The 23,163-nt window shown below is 40.3% G+C and overlaps 3 protein-coding genes across 10 annotated transcripts; 1 reads left to right on the plus strand and 2 right to left on the minus strand.

Moving 5' to 3' along the window:
* Positions 1-340: 340 nt before the first annotated feature.
* On the minus strand, positions 341-4,685 carry tmem169b (transmembrane protein 169b). Of its 2 annotated transcripts, none has more exons than XM_034886586.1 (3): positions 4,666-4,685; positions 2,887-3,278; positions 341-2,583 (listed from the first exon to the last, which is right to left on the minus strand). In XM_034886586.1, the coding sequence occupies exons 2-3, from the start codon at positions 3,158-3,160 to the stop codon at positions 1,952-1,954; spliced, it is 906 nt and encodes a 301-aa protein (XP_034742477.1). In that variant the 5' UTR covers positions 3,161-3,278; positions 4,666-4,685; the 3' UTR covers positions 341-1,951. The 2 variants fall into 2 exon arrangements, with proteins under 2 accessions (XP_034742477.1, XP_034742476.1); XM_034886585.1 differs by lacking the exon at positions 4,666-4,685 and adding an exon at positions 3,888-4,070.
* LOC117953478 lies at positions 4,470-9,937 on the plus strand. 5 transcript variants are annotated; one of them, XM_034886571.1, is made up of 15 exons: positions 4,470-4,556; positions 4,675-4,781; positions 5,120-5,176; positions 5,300-5,426; positions 5,570-5,659; positions 5,757-5,944; positions 6,035-6,077; positions 7,640-7,751; positions 7,819-7,960; positions 8,033-8,097; positions 8,570-8,769; positions 8,851-8,986; positions 9,067-9,108; positions 9,192-9,219; positions 9,300-9,937. In XM_034886571.1, the coding sequence occupies exons 2-15, from the start codon at positions 4,724-4,726 to the stop codon at positions 9,425-9,427; spliced, it is 1,416 nt and encodes a 471-aa protein (XP_034742462.1). In that variant the 5' UTR covers positions 4,470-4,556; positions 4,675-4,723; the 3' UTR covers positions 9,428-9,937. The 5 variants fall into 5 exon arrangements, with proteins under 5 accessions (XP_034742462.1, XP_034742467.1, XP_034742464.1 ...); XM_034886573.1 differs by having other exon boundaries at positions 4,504-4,781; positions 8,573-8,769; XM_034886575.1 differs by having other exon boundaries at positions 4,505-4,781; positions 7,828-7,960; positions 8,573-8,769.
* Positions 9,938-10,963: 1,026 nt separating this feature from the next.
* pfkla (phosphofructokinase, liver a) lies at positions 10,964-22,912 on the minus strand. Of its 3 annotated transcripts, none has more exons than XM_034886535.1 (23): positions 22,596-22,912; positions 21,862-21,935; positions 21,657-21,734; positions 19,602-19,791; positions 19,153-19,318; positions 18,625-18,669; positions 18,441-18,549; positions 18,120-18,215; positions 17,760-17,852; positions 17,441-17,566; positions 17,280-17,344; positions 17,020-17,083; positions 16,413-16,559; positions 16,252-16,322; positions 14,367-14,454; positions 14,128-14,280; positions 13,589-13,753; positions 13,429-13,490; positions 12,538-12,649; positions 12,323-12,422; positions 12,126-12,231; positions 11,861-12,047; positions 10,964-11,359 (listed from the first exon to the last, which is right to left on the minus strand). In XM_034886535.1, the coding sequence occupies exons 1-22, from the start codon at positions 22,678-22,680 to the stop codon at positions 11,900-11,902; spliced, it is 2,343 nt and encodes a 780-aa protein (XP_034742426.1). In that variant the 5' UTR covers positions 22,681-22,912; the 3' UTR covers positions 10,964-11,359; positions 11,861-11,899. The 3 variants fall into 3 exon arrangements, 2 of the variants coding, with proteins under 2 accessions (XP_034742426.1, XP_034742428.1); XR_004658616.1 differs by lacking the exon at positions 10,964-11,359 and adding an exon at positions 11,645-11,663 and having other exon boundaries at positions 11,695-12,047; XM_034886537.1 differs by lacking the exons at positions 21,657-21,734; positions 21,862-21,935; positions 22,596-22,912 and adding an exon at positions 20,529-20,624.
* Between the last annotated feature and the right edge of the window lie 251 nt (positions 22,913-23,163).

Here is a 23,163-nt window from a genome sequence, read left to right on the forward strand (position 1 = left end):
CGCCCCAGTGTTCTGTGCTTTAACCTTAAATTGTTTTAACATTAGTTGAACACAATCAGACTGTTAGACTGTTCAGTACAAGTTGATACATAAGTGTTAACCCTGGCATTGCCTTTGTCTGTTTTGGGGATTTTCTTCAGTCAGCATCCCAGTGTAACACCAGGGTGCCAATAATCAGATCTCAAAGCACCCAAACCCCAGACAGCCATCTGCACCTGGTGTGCACTATTCAGGGTTATAGGCTGACTTGGTTTTCTAGGATATTATAAACCACACATGCACCAGTGACCTGCTTGTTTTCTTTTCCACAATGTAGATTTATAAATGTTCACATACAGTAGTGATGTAATGACAAACACTTTATTTCCTTTGTGTAATTCTTTACTTTGCATCCTGTGGTTTCAGAACATGTACTGTTTAATACAGACTCAATCCACAAACACTGATCCATGTCTCTGTCTGCACGAAAACAAAATTCAATAACTCCACCCAGCCAATCTGATCATAAACATTTGAATCACCAAATATTTAAACCTAATTGACTTAATTAATTCAAAAATAACACCTAGGCGCAAAAATTTCAGGAAGACATAAATATTTAAAATAAATTAAATAAACATTCAAAATATGACTGCGGAACTGTAACAGGAATTCTCAGGTATAAAATTAAAGTGAACTTCATTTTACTTGTGTGTGAAACAAAACGATAAAGACTATAAAAGTAGTTTAAGATCACAAATGTCTGTGAGGATGATGCATTCAATATGAAAAAAAGACTTTTGTCAGCTTGTTCTGACTATGGCTTCAAATTATGGCTGAACTGATGGGCCAAAAAATAGAAATCCCTCTTCCATTGTTCATGGGTTTATGTACTATGTACTTGATGTGTACATTTAGGTGACAGCACACAGCAGCAACACATGTTAGCTTAAATATAATCTGCTTCTATGCCCAGACACACATGCATGCTGGCGTAGTTCTTAATGAAACACATCTTGTTAGGTATATGCACCAGGTAAGCACCGTATCATCCAGAATAATTCAGTTATAACAGGATAAGGCTGGTAATACTCAATATATTCCTTATTGTCAACAAAACCTAGGAAAGGCCAAAATCTACCCTGGATTAATCCTTTTAACAAGCGAAGCCTGACGTGTGTCAATTATCTGAGCCAAACACTTCCATTGTTTTCTAAAAATGATCACAGATCAATGAATATAAAGCAATTTCATCATTACCCTGTAAAAACTAGACACTGACACATAACCCTTAACAAGACGTAACTCATTTTAAGGTGCTTATTGTTTTAGTCAATATTTTTCTCAATTGTGGATATTTCCAACCAAATCAGTAATCTAATTTCCACAAAGTAATTGATACATGGAGCCCTTGGGGCAGTTGTCCACTTTTCCCAGTTGGTAATCCAGCCTTACTTCAAATACAACTTCACAGAGTGATTGTGCTGAGTTAAAACAAGACAGTGTTGCCTCTGAAATGCTTCCTCTCTTAAACTTAATACATTTAATTACAGATATTTACAGATGAAGTGAAACTTGGTTAAACTTTTGAGTCCTAAAATATTGTGTGTTACCGTGTCCACAGACAGTCAATCTATGCTTTACTACAGGAAGCACCAAGGCCTACATGTGTCAAAATGTTATGAGTAGGATTCAGTAATAGGAGGATAAACATACAAAAGAACATTACCACTTACTTGCTCAGAGGAATAATTATTAGTGATCTGGCACCAATAATTCTTTACAAAATTTGCAGCAATAGTTCAGCACTTTAGGACAATTCAGGCAGTGTTTGATTAGTTGTAATTTACAGAAAGGTATAGTGAAACGGCTTTAACTGACTTTCCTGTGACTGGGTTAAATGAGACACAGGCCTAAATCAACATGTGCCTTGGACCTCAGCCCCCCCCATCTCTCCCGCATGCCCACACTTTTACACTGATGATGTCTGGGCAAGTTCACTGGGGGCTTTGCTCTCCAGAGTGCCAGAAACGGTGTCAGAGTCAAGCAGCTCCACTATGCTATAGGGGGAACAGTCCTCCAGTCCCAGCTTCCCACAGGCCCAGCCGCAGAAGCCTTTCTCCAGGTCTCTCACAGCTTGCCACCACTCACTGAAGGCCCAAGACACCTGCACCACGGCGGAATATAGAGCCAGAGAGAGCGCCATGGGCATGATGAGCATGGGGTAGAAGATGATGAGGAAGGGGCATATTGTAATCTTGTGCCAGAACGTTCGTTCCTCATTGTACACCAGGAAGACATTGTACCAGGTGAGAGTGCCGTAGTAGAACGAGGTTATAAAGGAGAGGAGGAAAACCACTGGGGCACAGGAGATGCTCCACAGGACGACATGGGGTCCCTGGCACACACCTAAGCTGCAGTTGCGTTTGGAGCCCTCTCCTCCCTCACACTCTGCATCAAGACGCTCCCTTGACTTAGCCAGATCCCTAAGTTCCTTCTTTGTCAACGTGAGATGAATGTCCACCACCTGACCCTTCTTCTTTCCTCGGGTGATGGTGCCTGTCAGGGTGACGTAGCGGCTGTCCGGAGGAAGGCTCCATCCTCCTGTTAAGAGATAATTAAGAGATAAAGATAGTTACCTATATGACAAACGACAACAAAGAAAATAGCACGGCAAGCAAACAAGAAATGTGGTTAATAAAAGTTTTTACAGTTCAAACATATTTTATTATTTAGAAGGGTCCATACTGATGATTTTAATACCTTAAATCCTTCTATAGTTTTAACATGTAGTCAATGTGAAAAGAGGAAATTGCACTTTACATGTTGAACAAATCACTGCGGCACTTTCCTTTAGTAATATTAAGTGGCATGATTTACATCCTATAACTCGGACAGCCCTCTCACCTTCTCCTGTAGGTGTGCAGAGGAATTTTGCACCCTCTTCTGTGCTCCTCTCTACTCCCTCCTCACCGCCTTGGTCCTCTCCAGGTGCCCTCTCCATTTCAGAGCGGTAAACAATAAAGGATTCTGGACGCGGGTCTTTCTTCTTTCTCCTTTTCCTCCTTATTGAGGGTCCCACTTCTCCATCGTCCACGTGGTTCCCGGATATATCTGATCTTAAGGAAATCATTTGAGGGCTACCCTCTCCTTCAGTTTGAGATTCCTCCACCTGTGCCATGCTCTCCCCTAATTCAGTAAACCTTTTAACTCCTATAGGCTACTTTTTGACGGGTTTTGTATGAAGACTAACAGTACAGTCCTGTGCAGCACACACCCATTATGTTGAAGTGCTCAATCTAATGACAATTCCAGACACACATAAACCCACACACGCACACACACGCGCACGCACACACAAAAGAGAGATAGAGTGACGGTTTGTGTTTTACAGTTACAATAATGCATTCATATGTACAGTAATCCTGGCCTAGATTCAGCAGTCACCTTTTCAGTGATAATGACTAATAAAAATCTACTAAATTAATTTCATCAATATAATTCATCAAATGGGATTATGCATCTGAACAGACAGAGAATAAATCGCTCTAGATTGATGACAAACAAAGCGTATTTCTTCAAAAAGGGGGGTTGTCTCGCTTTTGCATGACTGCGTAACGATAGGCTACTCTGTGGATATGCGAGCTCAGTCTTTCATTCCACTCCTTTACGGACATAATGACATAGAAAAATACACCACTGATAGACGGATTGCAGGGATTTTCCAAAAGAATGCATCATTTGATAAGAGGAGGTAAAATCGACAATGCAATCCATTCTTCACACAGCTGATCCCCTCCCATTTAAATCCCACCCATGGCCGCTCTTTTGTCTGCAGACGCGAGCCGACGGACATGGAACAACCTGTATAAACTCGTAATAGATCTCCAATTGAAATTAAATCTTACCTTGACTGGGTTGGTCCAGGTAGATAAAATATACAGTGTGCGAAGCGGCGGAGCCACACATCGCTGTGTTTTTGCCGATACAGATGCGCTAACCCTACGCAAAAGGATTTCCAGAATAGCACTAAACCCGCCCCTCAACCATGGTCCTCCTGACTGCATGGATGTATTAAAAGAGCCTGACTGCCATCAAAAAACAAATAACATGCACAAGAACTAACGTTACCGTTGCGCTACTATCTAGCTAAATATCCTACCTACGAATGCCTTTTCACAACATTTCACTATTTATGTGTGCTCTGGGCGCCGTACGTTTTGTAAAGTTTAATTAATTAGTAGTGAGATATTATACACAATAACTAAAATATACAATAAACAAGTAAAAAATGTTATGACCATCACCTGCTGTGTGATCACCTCCAGTTAATTGATGTCTATGCTAGTATCAATTGTATTGAACTCAAAACGACCTTCCTGTGTCTAATTTTAGCTTGTTAGCCAGTGCAGAGGTTTGCTGAAAGTGCCATTTAAGGGTGCACGGATGGTTCAGATGGTGGAGCGAGCGCCATAGGTTTCTTTGACACAGCGTGCCCGGGTTACTGCGGCCCTTTGGTGTATGTCATTTCCCCCTCTCTCCCCTTTGACGTCTTCGCCCAAAAATATCTTTGAAAAAGAAAGTGACATTTAAAATAAATACGTATAACGTTGTAACAGTCCCAATTAAATTAATGGGTTATGACATGAACGCCTAATTAAACCCATAATCGACTTTAATTAATACCGTTGTTTTAACTAGGAAACGTCTGAACCGTTGACAGCAGCAGCAGACTGCTCTAAAAATGAACGACCAACATCCTCTTAACGTTAATACTATTGACAGCCTCCTCTTTCAGTTTGGTGAGTTTAATACTATTGACAGCCTCCTCTTTCAGTTTGGTGAGTTTATCTAGTTATTGAGTTCATTAGGTTAATAGTTGTAGTTTTGTTTGCTTGGCTTCCAATGTAGCTAGCTAGCTAAGTTAACGTGAAAGTTTTACCGTTAGCTTAACGTTAGCTGCTTGGCTAATGCCGTTGTCAGTCAAAATCTATGTTAGCTCGTTTTGGGGTCAAACTAGATAACTAGTAACCTAACTTGAGCTTATTCAGGAAAGGAGATAATAACACAACTTTATTACTAATAATGATATAGATAGTAGTTCTTTCTAAATAAGATAACTGCTGTTTGTATTTGACAGCTCTTCAAACTCGTGAGCTTTCCCAAAAGAAGAATGAAATCAACCAACAAATTAAAGGTAACGTACTAGCTAGACATTTCGTATGAAAGACAGGCTAACAAGTACATCGTTCGCTAGTTTACCATATACAGTGTGTATAATTTAATTTTGATGTGTCCAAGTGTTCACGTTTGTCACCAGTTTTTAGAGCTGATACTGCTGAGAAGAGGTCTTACATTGAAACAATCCACAGAGATATCAAGAAACTTGAGGAAGAAATCAGGGCAAAACAGAACACTGTGATACATAATAAAGCAAATGCCAGAAGGTATGATTACTATGTAATCAATGGGACAAACTATGTTGGACCAAGTTGCTGATAGTACACAATTTAATTTAAAATAACAACATAAACAGTACAGTGAAGTTTTGATATTCTTATATTACTGCTTGTCATCCATGGAACTTTAGCATGAAGGTGACTAACAGCCTGCTTCTTCAGTATGAGCAGACACTGAAAGCAGAACTGGAAAGCAGAAAAGCCAGCTACAACCATGACACGTGGGTTCAGTTAGCTTTGGTGTTTAATTGCACTTCATATATTTTTGTGGGCAATAATTAACAATGCTGAACTGTTTTTCATTTGTAACCCAACAAGGGAAGTCTACGAAGAGAGAATTGCAAGCTACAGGAAGACATTCCAGTTGCATAAAGAATATTATTACCAAAATACTTATGCTCAAAAGCTCCTCACGCTGCAGGCTGAAAAAGAGGAGATTGAGTGTAGGATCAAGACTTGTGATGAGCAATTAACAATGAAACAGAAGGAGCTGTACCATCTTGCTGGTAATAAACTTTTTTTTGTATCAACTTGCTCTGGTAGAGCAGAAATATTTACAGCTCTTGATACAGTTAATTAAATTTCTGCCTGACCAGGTCCAGCAGTTGATTCTTCTTCCAGTGAGAAACTACCAGACAGGTATCTTTCAGTAACTCTTATACTTATATGAGGAAAATAAGTATTTGAACACCCTGCTATTTTGCAAGTTCTCCCACTTAGAAATTATGGAGGGGTCGGAAATTGTCACCGTAGGTGCATGTCCACTGTGAGAGAAATAATCTTATAAAAAAATCCAAAAATCACAATGTATGATTTTATTTAACTATTTATTTGTATGATACAGCTGCAAATAAGTATTTGAACACCTGTCTATCGGCTAGAATTCTGACCCTCAAAGACCTGTTAGTCTGCCTTCAAAATGTCCACCTCCACTCCATTTATTATCCTAAATTAGATGTACCTGTTTGAGGTTGTTAGCTGCATAAAGACACCTGTCCACCCCATACAATCAGTAAGAATCCAACTACTAACATGGCCAAGACCAAAGAGCTGTCCAAAGACACTAGAGACAGAATTGTACTCCTCCACAAGGCTGGAAAGGGCTATGGGGAAATTACCAAGAGGCTTGGTGAAAAAAGGTCCACTGTTGAAGCAATCATTAGAAAATGGAAGAAGCTAAACATGACTGTCAATCTCCCTCGGACTGGGGCTCCATGCAAGATCTCACCTCGTGGGGTCTCAATGATCCTAAGAAAGGTGAGAAATCAGCCCAGAACTACACGGGAGGAGCTGGTCAATGACCTGAAAAGAGCTGGGACACCCGTTTCCAAGGTTACTGTTGGTAATACACTAAAACGTCATGGTTTGAAATCATCCATGGCACGTAAGGTTCCCCTGCTTAAACCAGCACATGTCAAGGACCGTCTTAAGTTTGCCAATGACCATTTGGATGATCCAGAGGAGTCATGGGAGAAAGTCATGTGGTCAGATGAGACGCACATGGGACAGGGCGACTGCCCTGTATTAAGGAGAGGATGACCGGGGCCATGTATTGTGAGATTTTGGGGAACAACCTCCTTCTCTCAGTTAGAGCATTGAAGATGGGTCGAGGCTGGGTCTTCCAACATGACAATGACCCGAAGCACACAGCCTGGAGAACCAAGGAGTGGCTCTGTAAGAAGCATATCAAGGTGCTGGCGTGGCCTAGCCAGTCCCCAGACCTAAACCCAATAGAGAATCTTTAGAGTGAGCTCAAACTCCATGTTTCTCAGCGACAGCCCAGAAACCTGACTGATCCAGAGAAGATCTGTGTGGAGGAGTGGGCCAAAATCCCTTCTGCAGTGTGTCAAACCTGGTGAAAAACTACAGGAAATGATTAACCTCTGGAACTGCAAACAAAGGCTACTGCACCAAATATTAACATTGATTTTCTCAGGTGGTCAAATACTTATTTGCAGCTGTATCATACAAATAAATAGTTAAAAAATCATACATTGTGATTTCTGGAATTTCTTTTTTAGATTATGTCTCTCACAGTGGACATGCACCTAAGATGACAATTTCAGACCCCTCCATGATTTCTAAGTGGGAGAACTTGCAAAATAGAAGGGTGTTCAAATACTTAATTTCCTCACTGTAGATACAAAAGAATAATGACACTTAGCATTTAGCAAAGCTCTGTTGTTCACTTTTCTTTACAGTGTTTCTGGCCAACAGCCAAAAGCAGAATCAGAGAAACAATTAGATCCTCAGACAGAGGAGGAAAGTAATTTTTCCATTGACATCTCTTCTCTTCATCTCAACCAGTCAAAGGTACTAAATACTAATGCCTTGTTAAAGTTTCAGCATGTCCTGTAGCCACTTTGATAAATCTAAACAGATCTTGCAGAATGGTCGTAGAACTTTCATAGAGGCAAACACTGAAGAAATCCATGAGGAAAACAAGGTCCAGCATACTACCGCCTTCAGCCCTTCCCCAGAAGTAGAAAGCAATGAGCTGTGGTTATGTCATCCGTTGAATGGTAAGTAGAGGAAACACTGCTATGTGACTCCCACAATGTGACACAAACCACATCAATATATGTGTTTCTTAGAACAAACACAGCCAGATGAGATGCACACTGAGGAGCAGGAAACTGGACAAGAGGACCAAGTCTTGGTAATGTTATCTTTTATACATAGACTGTCCTTCAAATGGCCTCGTGGTCCCCTTGGTTTTAAAATGTATATGCACACACACACACACAATACTATGACCTAAAAGTCAGGTAATCTGGGCGTCTGCTGAATGGATTTGGACAATATGTCTAAACCTTTCTCTACAAGTGTACTCAAATAACTGACGATAATCCACAGATTTCACCATTTACAGTTTTCATTGAGAGCTATTTCCTACCAAAGTATGACTGCCAATGAAAGCTCTTTCCATCAAGGTCCCTGAAATACTTGACTAACTAATTACATTGTGTATGTAAAGAGATGTGGCAGTGGAAATTCTATTTAAATTTTTTTTTTTTCATTGATTTATGTAACTGGAAATTTGTTGTATGCTGTTAATGCTTCTTCAGACAATTCGACTTTTCCGGTTGGAAATACTTTTACACTCGCAGTGTTTTCTGATATATGAACAGCAGCCCACTGTATTAGCTATGGACGGGGCAGAGGAGGACGAGGTGGAGGAAAAGGTAGTTATTGATGAAGAGCAGGCACCAAGCGAAGAGGACAACGAGGGAGTCAATGCGTTTCCTCACTCATCATCTCAAGAAACAACTCCTCAGTCATCCCCGGCAGGAATGACAGCTGTGCCTTCCACCCCATCATTTCCATTTAAGTAAGGCTTTCTCTGACCAGTCCAACACTTTGAATCACTGTCAGGACAGCCACTGAGAACTGTTTCATTTGTTCACTTCAGCTTTAGCCATGCCAGCTCCCCACATCAAGGCACCTCTCATACCAAATCTCCAGCTTTCCTGTTCTCTCTGAACTCTGATCCTAGCACCCCGGGCTTCTCTGGGTTTGGATTTGACGTGTGCTCGCCACAGGATGAGGTAAGGAGCGAGCACATGGAATAAGGGATTTGACAGACCTTGTTTCTCAGTTTTGGAATTACCTCCTGGTTTCTTTACAGGAGTCATCTTTCACTTTTACCGGCTCTTTTTTCAACGAGAAGGTACTGCTTTTGACTGTAATTCCTCTTTCGTTTATACAGTTTTAGTACAACAAAAATACTAAACTATGTCCCTCTCTTTTCAGAAAACCACAGAATCAAAGTCCTCAACCTGTAAGTATCAAATCTCTCTATTTGTGTGGTGTGTATTGCATGCTTTGGAATACAGGTATGTACTGTATATGATTTTGCAGGTCCAGAGTTCTTGTTTGGCCAAGCAGAGCAAACTGAAGACTTCCAGTTTGCCTTTACTCCCAAGAGCCCTCAGGCAACTAACAAAGATACCACCAGGGATGATTTTCCATTTTCATTCAACTTTTAAGAGTTGGAAGAAAACATCTGAAATGCTGCATTAGTTGTTTGCAAATTGTGTTTGTAAGACCTGTTATTACTTATTTTCTTTGTTAATGTTCTTCTATAGTGGGTAATGACAAATACCTTTGCGAAGGGTTCATGGTTTACGACTATAATACAACTTCAACATTTGAAAAAGTTTACCATGTAGGATTTTGTTTCTGTTTGTTATTTATTTGTGTCTGTGTAACTTAATATTACATTTTAAAATCTATTTAAACTACAAATAACACATGTATAACATTACCCCAGTTGAATGACATTTTATTAAAGATTTAAAATTATTATCAAAATACCAAACATATGTTTATATTTCTTAACAGCTTTCTCTATTGTACATATAGTAGTTGTGAAGTTTATTACACTGTGTAATAAACTGCAAATTTTGCGCATTGCTTCAGTTTGCATTCATCAAAAACAGAAGCAGTGTTTCAATCCTACACAGTGTATGATTAAAAGGAAATAATCACCACACTGGTCCAATGACTCACTAGCTATGTTTCAGATCCACACGTTTTTGTCCTAATTAAGTGATATCAAATGAAAAATGCCCTACGGAAAAAGTAAAATTCTATGGAATTTCATGAATATCAACTCAAAGGAAATACTTTCGGTCTCATCAGATTTCATCTTTCTGGATATACGGCTTATGCAATAAATGCTGATGGAAACGTCCAGATTATTGCCAAATAATGAATTGCGATTAAGTTTCAGATCATTTTATGGTTGCAACCCGCCACAAAAAAGAAAAGGAAGTTTTAGTTAATTTCCGCCCAGTATTTCCGCTCTGTTTGCACATATGGCGGGTGTCAACAAAGACAGATGGAAGTAGACAAACAAGGAGACAAGAGACTTTTGACTTTAAGTTTTGAGGAAAATATCACAACTATTTTAGATGGCAAAAATGTAAGAAATGTCATAATTTATCAGGAACTCGCGAAGGAAATTGGTTACGTCAAGTCACGGGACGTCCGGCGGAGTAAAAGGAAAGCGCTCAAACAGCTAGACGTGTCTCAAAAAAGAGTTGTTTGGCAGCGGTGCCGGAGGTACAATAAAAGTAGCAATGTGTTAATAATGTTGTTTTCTGATTATAGCTTGATATGACATTATTATCATTTCTATCTTATTGTTCATATGATGTTAGATGGTGCCATCAATTTTGTCCAGCAAAACTTTGCAAATGTTTGCTTGAATGCGATTCGGTGCGAAAATGAATGGACACACCTTAAAAGTTCTCAACTCAATTTGAGATTCTGATTTGATTGCAAAACAGCATGTGACGTCATTCCGCACAGGTTTTTTATTGGCTTTAAAGCCGTTGGATGGAAACACAGTTTATCCAGCTTTATTCGCATGAGTTTTTTTTAACCAAACTTCAGATAATTTGAGTGGATGGAAACACAGTCACATTCTGACATACAGTGAGTCAAAGCACCAATCACAATCTCAAGCCAACCACTGGACCACTTTAATTTGTGTAAATGAAAATGCTCCAAAAAAAATTTAGTTACTCTCATTTATAGCTGAATCACATGGATATGCATAAATCTTTTCCTTTAGGTAACTGATCAGATTATTTAAATCCACACCACAAGCTGCTTTATATTATATATTTAATAGTTAATACAATTTCATCTTTGTGGCACCTGCTTGACTTTATATTGCATTGATCTGACTACACAGAGGCTTGGCACAAAGGAATAGCAAATTCTGCTCTATTGAATGATCATTCAATTAATTTTTTTTACAGTATTTAATAATACTGTAGCTCCTATGTCACTGACAATAGACTGAGATCAATGCTGGCTTTAAAAGTGTACATGCATAGCAGCGGATAAAAAAAAAAAAAACACTTAAAGTATGTTGCAAAACAACAAAGGTTGGACAGATAAGGTTAAAGTACCCATATTATTAAAAAAAAATACCTTTTTCTTGGATTTGGGGTGTTATATTGTGTCTCTGGTACGCACATACAAACTTGGAAAAAAACCTATCCATGCTGTTTTGAGTGAAATATAGGTTTCTGAATGTGTCCTGCCCTCAGTCTCCGGGTGAGCTGTTCAAAATTTGCTTGGCTTTCTACATCACTAGCTGAGATGAGGTGGCTAACCATAGCACATGCTAGCGCTAGCATGCTAGCTTGTTCTCAATGGCAAAACACTGCTACAACAAACAAAGATAGTATAGAAATGGGATGTCTCACTCTGTAGCTAAAACAAGGTCTTACTGTCTTACTTAGCTAAAACAGAGAACTAAACACACAGGATGAAAACAGGATCTGAGCCTATGTGCAGTACACCAAAAACATGGTGTTTTTTGAAAATTAAACCACGTTAACCTTTTCTGGTACAACCTAAAAATACAATTATGAACCTGAAAATGAGCATAATATGGGTGCTTTAAAAGAAAGTGCAGCGAGTAAACTGTTATTTATGAGAGCCTAGAAGCCAGAGTCGATGCTGATGGAGCGTCGAGTCACATGTTCAAGCTCACCTGGGACATATTCACTGAAGCTGGTTTGGTACTTGGCCAACATTTTTAGCATTTGCCGAAGATTAAACCACCACTGGACCTTGGGCATTCGGTGTCTAAAAAACAGACAAATGAAATTATTAAGGCTTATTTATCACAAATTCTTGTTATTATATAACTCTGACATGGCTTACTCAAAATCTGTCACATCCTTCAGTTCAGTGACAGGGATGAATGAGAGGACCTTCCTGTTGAGGCCGAGCACACATGCTGTATCTGGTGAATTGGCGAACACACGGCCTAGTGAGGAAAAAAACAATAGAATAAATAGGTTGCTGGGTTTTCTGAGCAATTCATTTATGTAAACTATGTTTTAATACAGTAACTGTACCTTGTCGGAAGTTGTCGGTCAATCTCTCAGAAATCCACTGGATAGCCTTGACACCCAACTTAGTGCCAAAGTTTCTATCAAAGGGAGAAGGTGCCCCTCCCTGGAGCACAAACAGACAAATGGAGTAGAATTACATTGCAAGTCTCCTTCTCCTAACAGTTTGTGAGTCACTGTAATGGAAATCTTTCTTTTGCCAGATTCAGTGGCTCTTGTACCTGTTGAAGGTGTCCCAGCACATTGACTCTGCAGTCAAAGATGCCCTTTCCCTCTGATGAGTACAGCCTATGGATGAAGTCTGTAGTGTAATTTTCATGGCAATATTCATTCCTGTTGTGACAGAGAAAATAATAATACAAATATATCATACTGAAAATATCTCAACAACCTCTAAATCAATTGCCATGAAACTTTGTACAAACAATAATAACTTCTACTGACTTTGGCGATCCTCACTTAAAATACGGCGCTATAATCAAGTCAAAATGTCTGTCCAATTCTTTAATTTATGACCGAATGCCGGCAAACTACAAAAATTCCCATCAACATCAGCAGAACTTTGTTTATGCAAATGTTAACTTGCTAACACGCTAAGGTGATGTACTGATGGAATGTAGATTAAAACAGTCCCTGCAGGATTTCGCAATCGTGCCAAATTAAACCAATTATTGCGACTTTGGTGTGACCCGCAGTTTTGACTAATCACCGCAACCTTTCCGCAAATTTGACCTATAACCGGAGTTTCCCGCGACTTCAACCAATCCCAGCAGTCCCACGTGCCAGACTTTGTATCAGTATGTGACTCTGAGAGCCAGTGACCAAGCAGGACTGAGCACGTGTTGACGTCACACGTACATTGCCAAATTAATTTCCTTGTTTCTGATATGAAGATGAGACGCGTGTGACCCAAATATCTCACATTCACCAACAAATCATCCAGCGAAAGACCACGCAAAACATTCAGACCATCCTGCCAACCTGTAAACATTTTAACATCAATGTATGCCGTAATGTTTTTTCACTCTGATGCCGCTGCTGTTTCAATGGCTCTCTTTTTTTATTAGCTTTTGAATTGCTCTGTGTCGCTAAATGAGTGAGATGTTATGTACCTCAGTACTAGACCCCGCTGGACGTCCTTCTTCATCTTTTCAGTCAAATGCTCCACATTGGTCTGTCAAAAGGCCAGATCATTTAAGTGACAGAAAGCTGTGAACATTGCAGACAAAAAGAAAAGAAACAGAAGAGGTTTTTCTTTTCTTTTGGTCTTACCTTCAAGTCTTGGATGTTGAAGGGCTCTTCAAAGATGTAGGCTGCGTCAGCACCCACAGCTATACCAGTGTAGGTTGCCAGATATCCACAGAACCCACCCATGGTCTCCACCACAAACACTCTTCTCTTGGTCCCAGAGGCAGACTGCTTGATCTTGTCGCAACCCTTAAGAAGAAATCCAAATGGCAGTGTGAAAGGAGACATTGGCAATTGAAGGCAGGGTCTAAAGTGTAGGTCTGGAAGTGAAGAAAGAGTTAAGATCAACACCCCCCACTAACTGTGTACAGTTGCAGAGCCCATCATGAAGTGTGGTGGTGTAAACTAGAGTTCTGACTATCTCCTTCCTCTCAAAGGTAAAATCTAGAAGTCCATATACTCACTGCCACCATTGTTTTGACTAACTATACAAAGTTCAACGTGTACCATTTTTAGTACAGCAGCTCGTATAACATGACTGGCTTGGTTTAGTTTAGTTTCTATTCGTGTTAATCCTAAAACATCAAATTCACACAGTTAATTTGCCACCTGCTCAGCATTACCTCCATGGCAGCGTTGACAGCCGTGTCTGCTCCCAGGCTGAAGTCAGTTCCAGGGACGTTGTTGCTGATAGTAGCAGGGATTACACACATGGGGATGCAAAGCTCATTATAGCGACTCCGGGCTTCGAACAGCTGCAGCACACCTGCGTACCCCTTTCAAAGTCACAGGCAGATAGATTAAATATTGACAATTAAATACAGGTACTGCATTTGGGTTTTTTGAATGGTTGTTCTTATACCTCGAACCCTCCAATTACAAGCAGAGCTGAGATATTGAACTTGGTGATGGTTTCCACAATCTTCTCCATGTGTTTGTCTGGAAGAGTTCTGAAATAGGGCATGAAACCAATCAAAACACACTGACAATTTTCCATTTTGCTTGTCACTAGGAGATGTTCCATTATGGGAACTGTAAGCTGATGATGATTTTTGACATTGTAACACAATATTGATCAAATCCTCTGTCACAGCATAGATTATTTGGTATATTAAAAAGGTAGGAATATTAAAACAGTAATGTATACTGTGATAAGGATTTTCTTGTAATATAACTAGGGCTGGGCAAGTTAACGTGTTATTATCGCATTAACTCATTGATTAATTAACGCCGACAATTTTTATTATCGCGCGTTGCTCACAGGCTTTGTAAATACTGCAAAGTTGAATTTTCTTATCACCAGAGTACTTCCAGTCTGAAATATCACCTTGACAGTTGATACCAGCAAATCATTCAACAACACACACAGTGGCGCGAGGCTTCGGCAGGCTACGTTAGATGCAGCGTGTGGGTAAGTAGAGATAAACAAAGGCAAGAGACGCTAACAAATGCCATAGCGACGTGGATAGCTACAGACTCCAGGTCCTAGGGTTGTGGAGGACATCGGTCTGAGAATCACAACGACGACGGCGGGTATGAGATTCCCTCAACACGCACCATCACAACAATACGCGAGTTGTTTGAAAAGGAAAGGACTGCAAAAGCGACCACGCTACAACACGTGCGCGCTGCTGCTCTTACTGGCGACTACTGGACTCACTGGGTAATCATTTTTATCTGGGAGTTACAGTGCATTATACTGATGAAAAGTGGGCGCTGCATTCACATGCTCTGACTGACATTATGCTGAAACATGCGCTGTATGACACTGTATTGAAGTTGCTCAGCAGTGGAACGTGTCAAATAAAGTTAGCCCAGATAGTACGAATAGATACGAAATCTGATCGCCGCTGCGAGCCTCCTGCCTTCTGATCATGTCCCCTGCTTTGCGCACGGTCTCCAGCGTTCTGTCACAGTTCTGTTACAGCGCGTTGGACAGTGTCCCTCAGTGTCTCTGCTTAACAGCGCGTTTGACAAAGTTGTGGGGCTCTAAATCCAGTCCAGCAAAGCTGCAGAGTTAGAGCCACAACAGAATAACGTGGACATAAGAAGGAGTCGCTTATGCAACACTTTCCAACCTGATGGAATTCATCTCTGGACAACATGAATACATTGTTTAAGATGAGATGTATACTAAATATTTAATTTCACTGCTACTTTATAAACAAAATGCTGGTAAGTTTTTGCAGAACAAACGTTACGGCACTTTTGTTCATATGGCAGAACATTAAAAAAAGAAATTGCACTATATACACTACTTTTGAATTCATTATTACATTTTACGATTAATCGCAAATAATTGGGGAAATTATGCGATTAATCGCAATTAAAAATTGTAATCGCTGCCCAGCTCTAAATATAACATTTTGATTTTGCTAATCTAGCAAATAAAAACCTGACAAATCAAAGTAATTTGTCATATTTATACAAAAATGAAGAAACTCCAATTTAGCTATAATCCAGACCTGCTACTGTAATTGATTTTTCACATTGCATTCAGCGGCCAGTACACCCAGGAATATGACAAGGATCCATAAAACAGTATAAATGATATGACAAAATCTCAGACAATAAACAAATGGTATATGTTGTCATATTGTCCAATTGTAGCCTCTCCTGCATTCATTTCAGCCTGTTTTTTCCCCCAATGTCCTCAAATGTTATGAAAGTACAATACTAAATTGTTGGAGTACTTAAGAGTGACTAAATATGTAAATATTATAGAATCAAAGTGTCAAGATGCTCACCGTTTTGTCCCGAGCAGTGAGCCTCCTTGGCCTGTCCATCCCGCCACACTGTGCCATTCCATCTCAAAAAGCTGCAGACAGACAGGTGTCAGCACAGTTTCCACTCAGTCTCATGCAGGTTAACTGTTGCTAAAATCAACTGCAGTGTGGTAAAGACTCACCTCTCCATTGGCAAGTCCTTGAAAGCCATCCTGGACTGCGTAGACCTTGTGCCCTTGAGCAAGCGCTAACCTTGCAGCAGACCTCACCGCTGCATTCATCCCCGCAGCTGGAGCTCCCACGTTCAGAATAGCCAAGGAGAAATTGCTCTGAGGGAACATGAGTCAGATATTAATAAGCACGTGCTGAAATGTTGTAATTATTTTGCTTGTGAATAATAATAATTTGGTGTGTGTTTATATGTGTGTGTGTGTGTTTGTGTGTGCATGCGTGTTCTTATTTAACTAAATATGTGGGGTCCAAAAACCAGGAGTTCAGTATACTTTCAGTCCTGACAGCTTCATGGGGCCATAATGCTGGACTCCACAACATTAAAGGGCTGTTTGAGGGTTATGGTTTTAGGATTAGGGTTAGAATTAGGTTATGGTTAGGGTGAGGGTCAGGGTAAGGGTTAAGGTTAGGCATTTAGTTGTGATGGTTAAGGTTAGGGTAAGGGGTTAGTAAATGCATTATGTGAATGATAGGTCCCCAGAAAGATAGAGCCACAAACCTGTATGTGTGTGTATGTGTGTGTGTGTATGTGTGTGTGTTCATGTTAGGGAGACCTACCTCAGACTGGACAGGCTTCTTTAATGAAAGAAGCTTGTAGATGTTCCAGTTGTTCTCAAAACTCCTGCAAGCAAGTAATCATTTTTAGCTTATACTTGTTTATTGTGTGCATAGAAAAACCTAAAATAAATTGTGCGCATGATAAAATTAAAATGAATCGATGATATATTTACAAGGGGCTTACAAAGCAGTTTTCACTATAATATAATGATACCTATTGATAACTATTGTATATGAAAAAAAAACATCTCAGCTCTCACCCTCCACGCAGTTTGACAGCCTCATCAAACCTTTTCTCGTTCATGGCCGTCTGCACCAATTTAGTCTGCAAATGACGGCACAAGTGAAAAATACAGCAACCTTCCACTGTTTGTTAGTATGTCCATTAAAATCAATTATAAAAGAGAGGAGAGCGACTCACCATCTCCACACACTCCATTAGAGGCAGACGAACAGCACGGTTACCTGACAGGCCGATGACACAGGCTGGGGTGTCGGGAGTGGCCTCCATCAGGGCAATCACCGCCTCCATTCCCAACTTACTGCTCTACAAACACAATAGACTCCATACTGTACAAGTGCTTTTACATGCATAGATAATATATGTTGCAGAACATCACCTCTTACGCATCAGTAATATCTTGTATTGTTCATATCAATGATGACAGTAATTTGGGTTTTTGTGTCATTCCTGCATTTTTGCAGTATAAAAACAGTATTCAGTATGTTGTCCAACTCACCAGTATTCTGTCAAATGCTGAAGGAGTTCCTCCTCGCTGAACATGACCGAGCACTGTCACCCTGGTATCATAACCCAGCCTCTTTCCCACCAGCTTCAAACACACATGGAAGCATTTCAGTACATCATGGATTTGTCATTTAGCATGCATACACAACTGACAAACTATGAGAGAAAAGTCCTTGACAAATATTTGAGAGGAAACTCTGAACACTGAAGTATACTGCTATACTGCTCTCAGTTGTGAACTAAACTGCTCTCTGCTAGTTGCCTTGCCTGTTCACATTTGGATGATAGTTCACAAGCAGTTGTTTCATACATTGCTATCAATCAGCCCCAGCCCTCAGATCTTTAAACTTACGTCTTTTACATAAGTTGAGGTGATGGGCTTGCCATTTCTATCGATGGCTCCCTCTGCAAGGATTACAATGTTGAGTCTTGACCCCGTTACGCGGTTCTGGAGGTAAAAAGATACATACATAATAGCCTGTAAGTACAATCCTGCTTTTAAGTCCTATTTTTTAAGAGAGGTAATTCAGCCTCTATTCCTGAAATGCATGAAGATCAAAGCATGTCTTTGTTTCTCCTATTTCAAAACAGAGTGACTTCACCTGTGAATACAAATATACATACGTGCCGGGGCTAATATACAGTCTTGACTTGACTGTATTTTGTGTCTTACCCCCTCTAGACGAGAACACAAATGGTCCTCCCAGCCCTCCTGAGGAGGAGCCTCTGGAATAAAGAGCCAGTCCGCCCCAGATGCCAGTGCTGACACCAAAGCCAGATATCTGGAGTAATGGAACAATTTGTATAATTCTCTTGCAGTTTATGAAAGAAAGAAAATTTGTCAGAATGCAACTCACCCACAGTGTCGGCCCATGACTTCCAGAACAAAGGTGCGCTGGTGGCTATAGGAGGTACACACCATTTTTAATTAAACCTAAGCAGCAAGGCAAGGCAGCAAGTCCAGGCAAGATCAAATTCCAAACAGGCTTGAATGGGGGAGTTGGGTTTTAACAAAACTTAGATGACTGGATTCCACCATTACACTATGCAGGTAGAAAACAATTATTTTCACTATCAATTACTGATTTTTTTTTATTTTTACAATCTATCATTAAAAACATTTTTTTTATACATTTGTTAAATATGCCCGTTGTCCTTTCTCTGAGCACATTTTGTCTGAATGATGGTTGAAAACAGATAGTGTCTACGTACTGTTACAAACACATCTATTTACTACTGTTGTCTTGTTATATCTTCATATTATATAACTTATTTACTAATCACTCAACAAATGAATATCACTCGGTCAGTGACCTCATAATAAATGCTTTGATGAGACACCAGCTGCTTCAGTGCTGCCACTGTTCATTATCACAGTGTCTGACCTTTGTGCAGTGGTCATGATAGCATCAATTATCTCCATGATGCGATGCAGTGCAGAGTCAGCTCCGATGGTCATGTCAGTGCCGCAGAAGTCGTTGTCGATGGAGCCCACGAGCCCCACGATGTTCAGGTGGCCATGCTGCCTGGCTAAAGTGTCTGTGATCCTTCCTGAAGTAACACACACATTGCTGTATAGGTTAGACTAGCAGCTTACTAATATATACACCAAAGCAAAGGGAAACATTCATATTACTACAGAATTATTCATAAACATAAATGCTAACTTTGTGGGTGATTAAAGGCATTATAAGGATACAAAGTCGATCACATACCCTGGACAATGAAATGATACCTTGAAGGAGTATTTCGGCATAGAAATCAATTTTGTTTACTTTATTGTTTCCTATGTTATGAGTACATAAGGGACAAGTTGACAAAGAGAGCACTTTACCTTTCTGTACGAGCTCATCCAGCAGACCGCTCCACTCAGTGCGGAAAATGTTGGCTCCGGTGAGGCTGCCGTCTCCACCACACACACAGAGGTTGGTGATACCTTTCTTCACCAGGTTGAAGGCGGCAGCAAGCCTGCCCTCACGAGTTGTGAAGGCCTTGCATCGGGCGCTACCTATCACAGTGCCACCCTGCAGCAGAGACATCATATAACAAGTGACAAACCAAATCAAGACAAACAGAACATTGCAATCTCTGAAGAATGTCAAGCTAAGTCTTAGATCCATTTCTTTTTACTCTGGCTACTGGTGGCATTGTTACATGGTGATATGACACATCAGACATCTAATATGGAAGATTTGAATTAGATGAAATGTGAGCAGAGATTGGAAACAGAGCCAGATTGCAAGTTTTCACTCCAGACATATTTGGGCTTTGAGGCTAATTGTGAACTGCCATCCATGGAGCCAAAGGAATAGCAGTGGTTCCCATCTGGTTGGTCATAAGCCCCACAAAGCGTCACAAGATTAATCTAAGGGGATCATTATTACAATAGGAAATAAGAATAAAAAAAACACTTACTCTCAAATTACTCTTTGTTTGAACTGCTGAAAATTCATAAACATTGCTCCTGACACTACTGGTGAGTAGACATTGGCTTCAAGGCAAGTCCATAAGCAAAAAAGAAAGAAAGAAGAGAAACCAGTGCTATACAGAATCTGGACATATCTGGATGGTATGTTGTCGATTAAATGCAACAATAAAGAACAAACAATAGAACAAGTAGCACATGTACTTCAATACATTTGCTGCATGAATTCAAGACAAGTTAATGCAAAAAGGACAGTTCAATTGCTAATAATTTCCTTTTTAATAGCGCAACTTCCATCTTTTCAGGCTTAAAGCACTTGCAGCAAGGCCCCTTTACCAGGTTATAATTAGTACTGTACACGCAGGAAGAGAAGAGATGAGAGGAGATAAATGAAAAAAAAAATCCAATTAAATACATAAAAAAGAAAGAGAAATAGAAAGAGATATTTAACAAAAAAATTCTAAATTGGAAAACAATTAAAGGTGCTGTAGGTAGGATTGTGAAGATCCAGGACTTAGCCAAAGAATTTGAAGACCCTCACCCCTTTCTGATAAAGCCCCTCCCCCCACATGGGAGAATGAATGCGTGTGCAGGAGCAGTCATTGACATGCAGTTCGACACCCCCCTGGCCATGTTTGGTGCATCTGAACAGGGAGCGGTAGATATTTGCCAATCACACTAAAGGCTGTAGGTGGTGCTGGAGGGGCTGGATTTTTTTTAAGTACCTGCTTCATGTAGTTCTACTCAAACATAGGGTCCGGCTGTGTCTCATTCCGCATTTCTCCGTCAGTACACTGTTAATGTGCACTGACCACTTACTGCTGTAGTGCCCACTTTGATGGTTAGTATTGTCCCAAAAGGAACACTTATATTAACGAAACGTACCGGAAATGACGAGCCGCCCGCTCGGCTTGCCGCCTCTCAATATCTGATAAAAATCTATTAAACTGACCTTTGTCAATCAAAAGAGACAGATTCTGCAACTGTAAGGCCTATTTCTCGCTTAAAATGTTTTCAGAAACACGTTTCGGTGAACTATTTTGTAAAATTCGATATTGTATTCTGAATGAACAGCCCTCTGGGCGCCATTAAGCTTAGTTGTGAAATCCGGGAGATGCCAGACCCATGTGATGCGTTTGTCCAATCAGCTGCCGGTCGATGTCCCTGGTCCCTCCCCTTTCCGTTCTGTAGTCAAGATGGCGCAGGTTTAATGCACATAGTGTCCATCGTTCCAAATTGAAGATTTCGACCGTTTTTGGGGGGTCATCCGGATACTTTCAGTGGACTGACTTTTTGCGTTATGTACACTATACTTCCACTAAGTGTTTGAAGTGTATAAGTAGGCGGTTTGAGACACAGCCTCAGTTTCAGCAAATATGACAGAAAGTTACCTACTACATCTTTGAAGCGTAATAGGCCTTTTTCACAAGCCATTTTGACACATAAGGTCATATTTTAACCTACCTGTTGGATGATGTTGGTCACACTGTGCCAGTGTGCCAGTTTGATGTTGTCTCCCCCATCCACCAGGCCCTGGTATCCCTGAAAAGTAATTTTTCCAAAATGATAAGTTAGTTTTAAAAAGAAAATTGTGGGCTGCTCAAGCAAGCCTAAACATAGACCTAAGTAATGTTTAATGAGGTCATATTAATACAAACAGCTTGATTACCTCATAAATGAGATAGACCTGGGCCCCCACATAGATGCCCATTCTGGTAACAGCTCGGACAGCGGCATTCATCCCTGGGTTGAGGATAGTTGCATAAAAATATTAGACTCACCTCTGCTTCTCGTTACACACAAGCTGTTACACAAATAGCCTGCATGAGGAAATCAAACACTGCGGAGGATATCACTTAATTATCCTTTATTTAATAAAAGGTGCCATCTGCCCTGTGGAGAAAGTAACCAAAGTCCTTGACAAGCATTACTTGAACAGAGTGTCAGGGACACTGTATGAGTTACCAGTTGTGGAAGTACTCAGATTTAGTACAGTAGGCCTCCCACAGTCTGTTACAAGTGCATTCCTAATTTTACTTTAGTAAAAGGTACAAAACAATACGTGTGCTTAAAGTCCCACAAGTAAAAGTAGCCTATGTATTATGCATTATGGCCCCTTCCAGCTTGTGAACTTTACCCCAGAGGATCAATAAAGTCTCATTTTATTGATATGTTGATTATATTTTGTATTATTAATCTGCATCTGCAAAGTAACCAGTAGTACCTAAATGTGTATTGTCAAAATACTATATTTGTGTGTGAGTTGTAGGCTAGAAGTCTAAAGTAGCAGAAAATGTACCTTAAAAAAAGTACCTTCATTACAGCAACGTTCCTTCCAACCATTGTGACTTATAGTTCCACACGTAAAGGCTGCTAATTCATGTTTAGTTTAGTTTAAGTCACCTTGTGCATCTCCACCGCTGGTCAGCACTGCCATGGCTCGACCAGCTCCCGTCATCTTCAGTTTCTCCAAGTCCATCGAGGACATTTTGACCCCCTCGGTGTACGACGAGGAAACAGGACGAAAATAAAGAATGATCCGTTTACTAGCCTAATAATGGGGCTCGGTTTTAGGTACCGTTAAACATGGGACAGGTGTTACTTCCTCGTTAGCAGTAGGTTCAACTTGAGCATAGTTACAGCAGTTTCCAGTGTAACTCCGCCCTGTTCAAAGGATAGCTCACTGGGAGGATCCTAGTGGGCGTTCATTTTATAACACCGCACCGTGCGGAAAACTCTTTTCCAGATTTAACAAGTGTTACGTCATTAACCCCGCCTTCTCGCCGAGCGCGAGCTAAACAGCACGTACAACCCAAACTAATTTCAACGGGTTATTGCGCAAAAAATCCCATCAGAGGAAACATGTATAGACCTTGAACTATGTATAACTAGCTATGGATGTAGATAGGAAACCTCTCCCTGTACAATATAATTAGACCAGGTAAGCAAGAGATGTCCCAAAGTATATTTG

The sequence above is a fragment of the Etheostoma cragini genome, chromosome 11, assembly GCF_013103735.1.
Source record: "Etheostoma cragini isolate CJK2018 chromosome 11, CSU_Ecrag_1.0, whole genome shotgun sequence".
NCBI classification, from domain to species: Eukaryota; Metazoa; Chordata; class Actinopteri; order Perciformes; family Percidae; genus Etheostoma; species Etheostoma cragini.

Coding starts and splice junctions, on each gene's coding strand:
- pfkla (XM_034886535.1), bottom strand. CDS start 22,680: ATGTCCTCGATGGACTTGGAGAAACTGAAGATGACGGGAGCTGGTCGA. Junction 19,792..21,656: donor TGACCAACATCATCCAACAG/GTAGGTTAAAAT, acceptor TCTCTGCTGCAG/GGTGGCACTGTGATAGGTAG. Junction 19,319..19,601: donor GGATGAGCTCGTACAGAAAG/GTAAAGTGCTCT, acceptor GTGTTACTTCAG/GAAGGATCACAGACACTTTA.
- LOC117953478 (XM_034886571.1), top strand. CDS start 4,724: ATGAACGACCAACATCCTCTTAACGTTAATACTATTGACAGCCTCCTC. Junction 5,177..5,299: donor AATCAACCAACAAATTAAAG/GTAACGTACTAG, acceptor GTTTGTCACCAG/TTTTTAGAGCTGATACTGCT. Junction 9,109..9,191: donor GCTCTTTTTTCAACGAGAAG/GTACTGCTTTTG, acceptor CTCTCTTTTCAG/AAAACCACAGAATCAAAGTC.
- tmem169b (XM_034886586.1), bottom strand. CDS start 3,160: ATGGCACAGGTGGAGGAATCTCAAACTGAAGGAGAGGGTAGCCCTCAA. Junction 2,584..2,886: donor CTGCACACCTACAGGAGAAG/GTGAGAGGGCTG, acceptor ATCTCTTAACAG/GAGGATGGAGCCTTCCTCCG.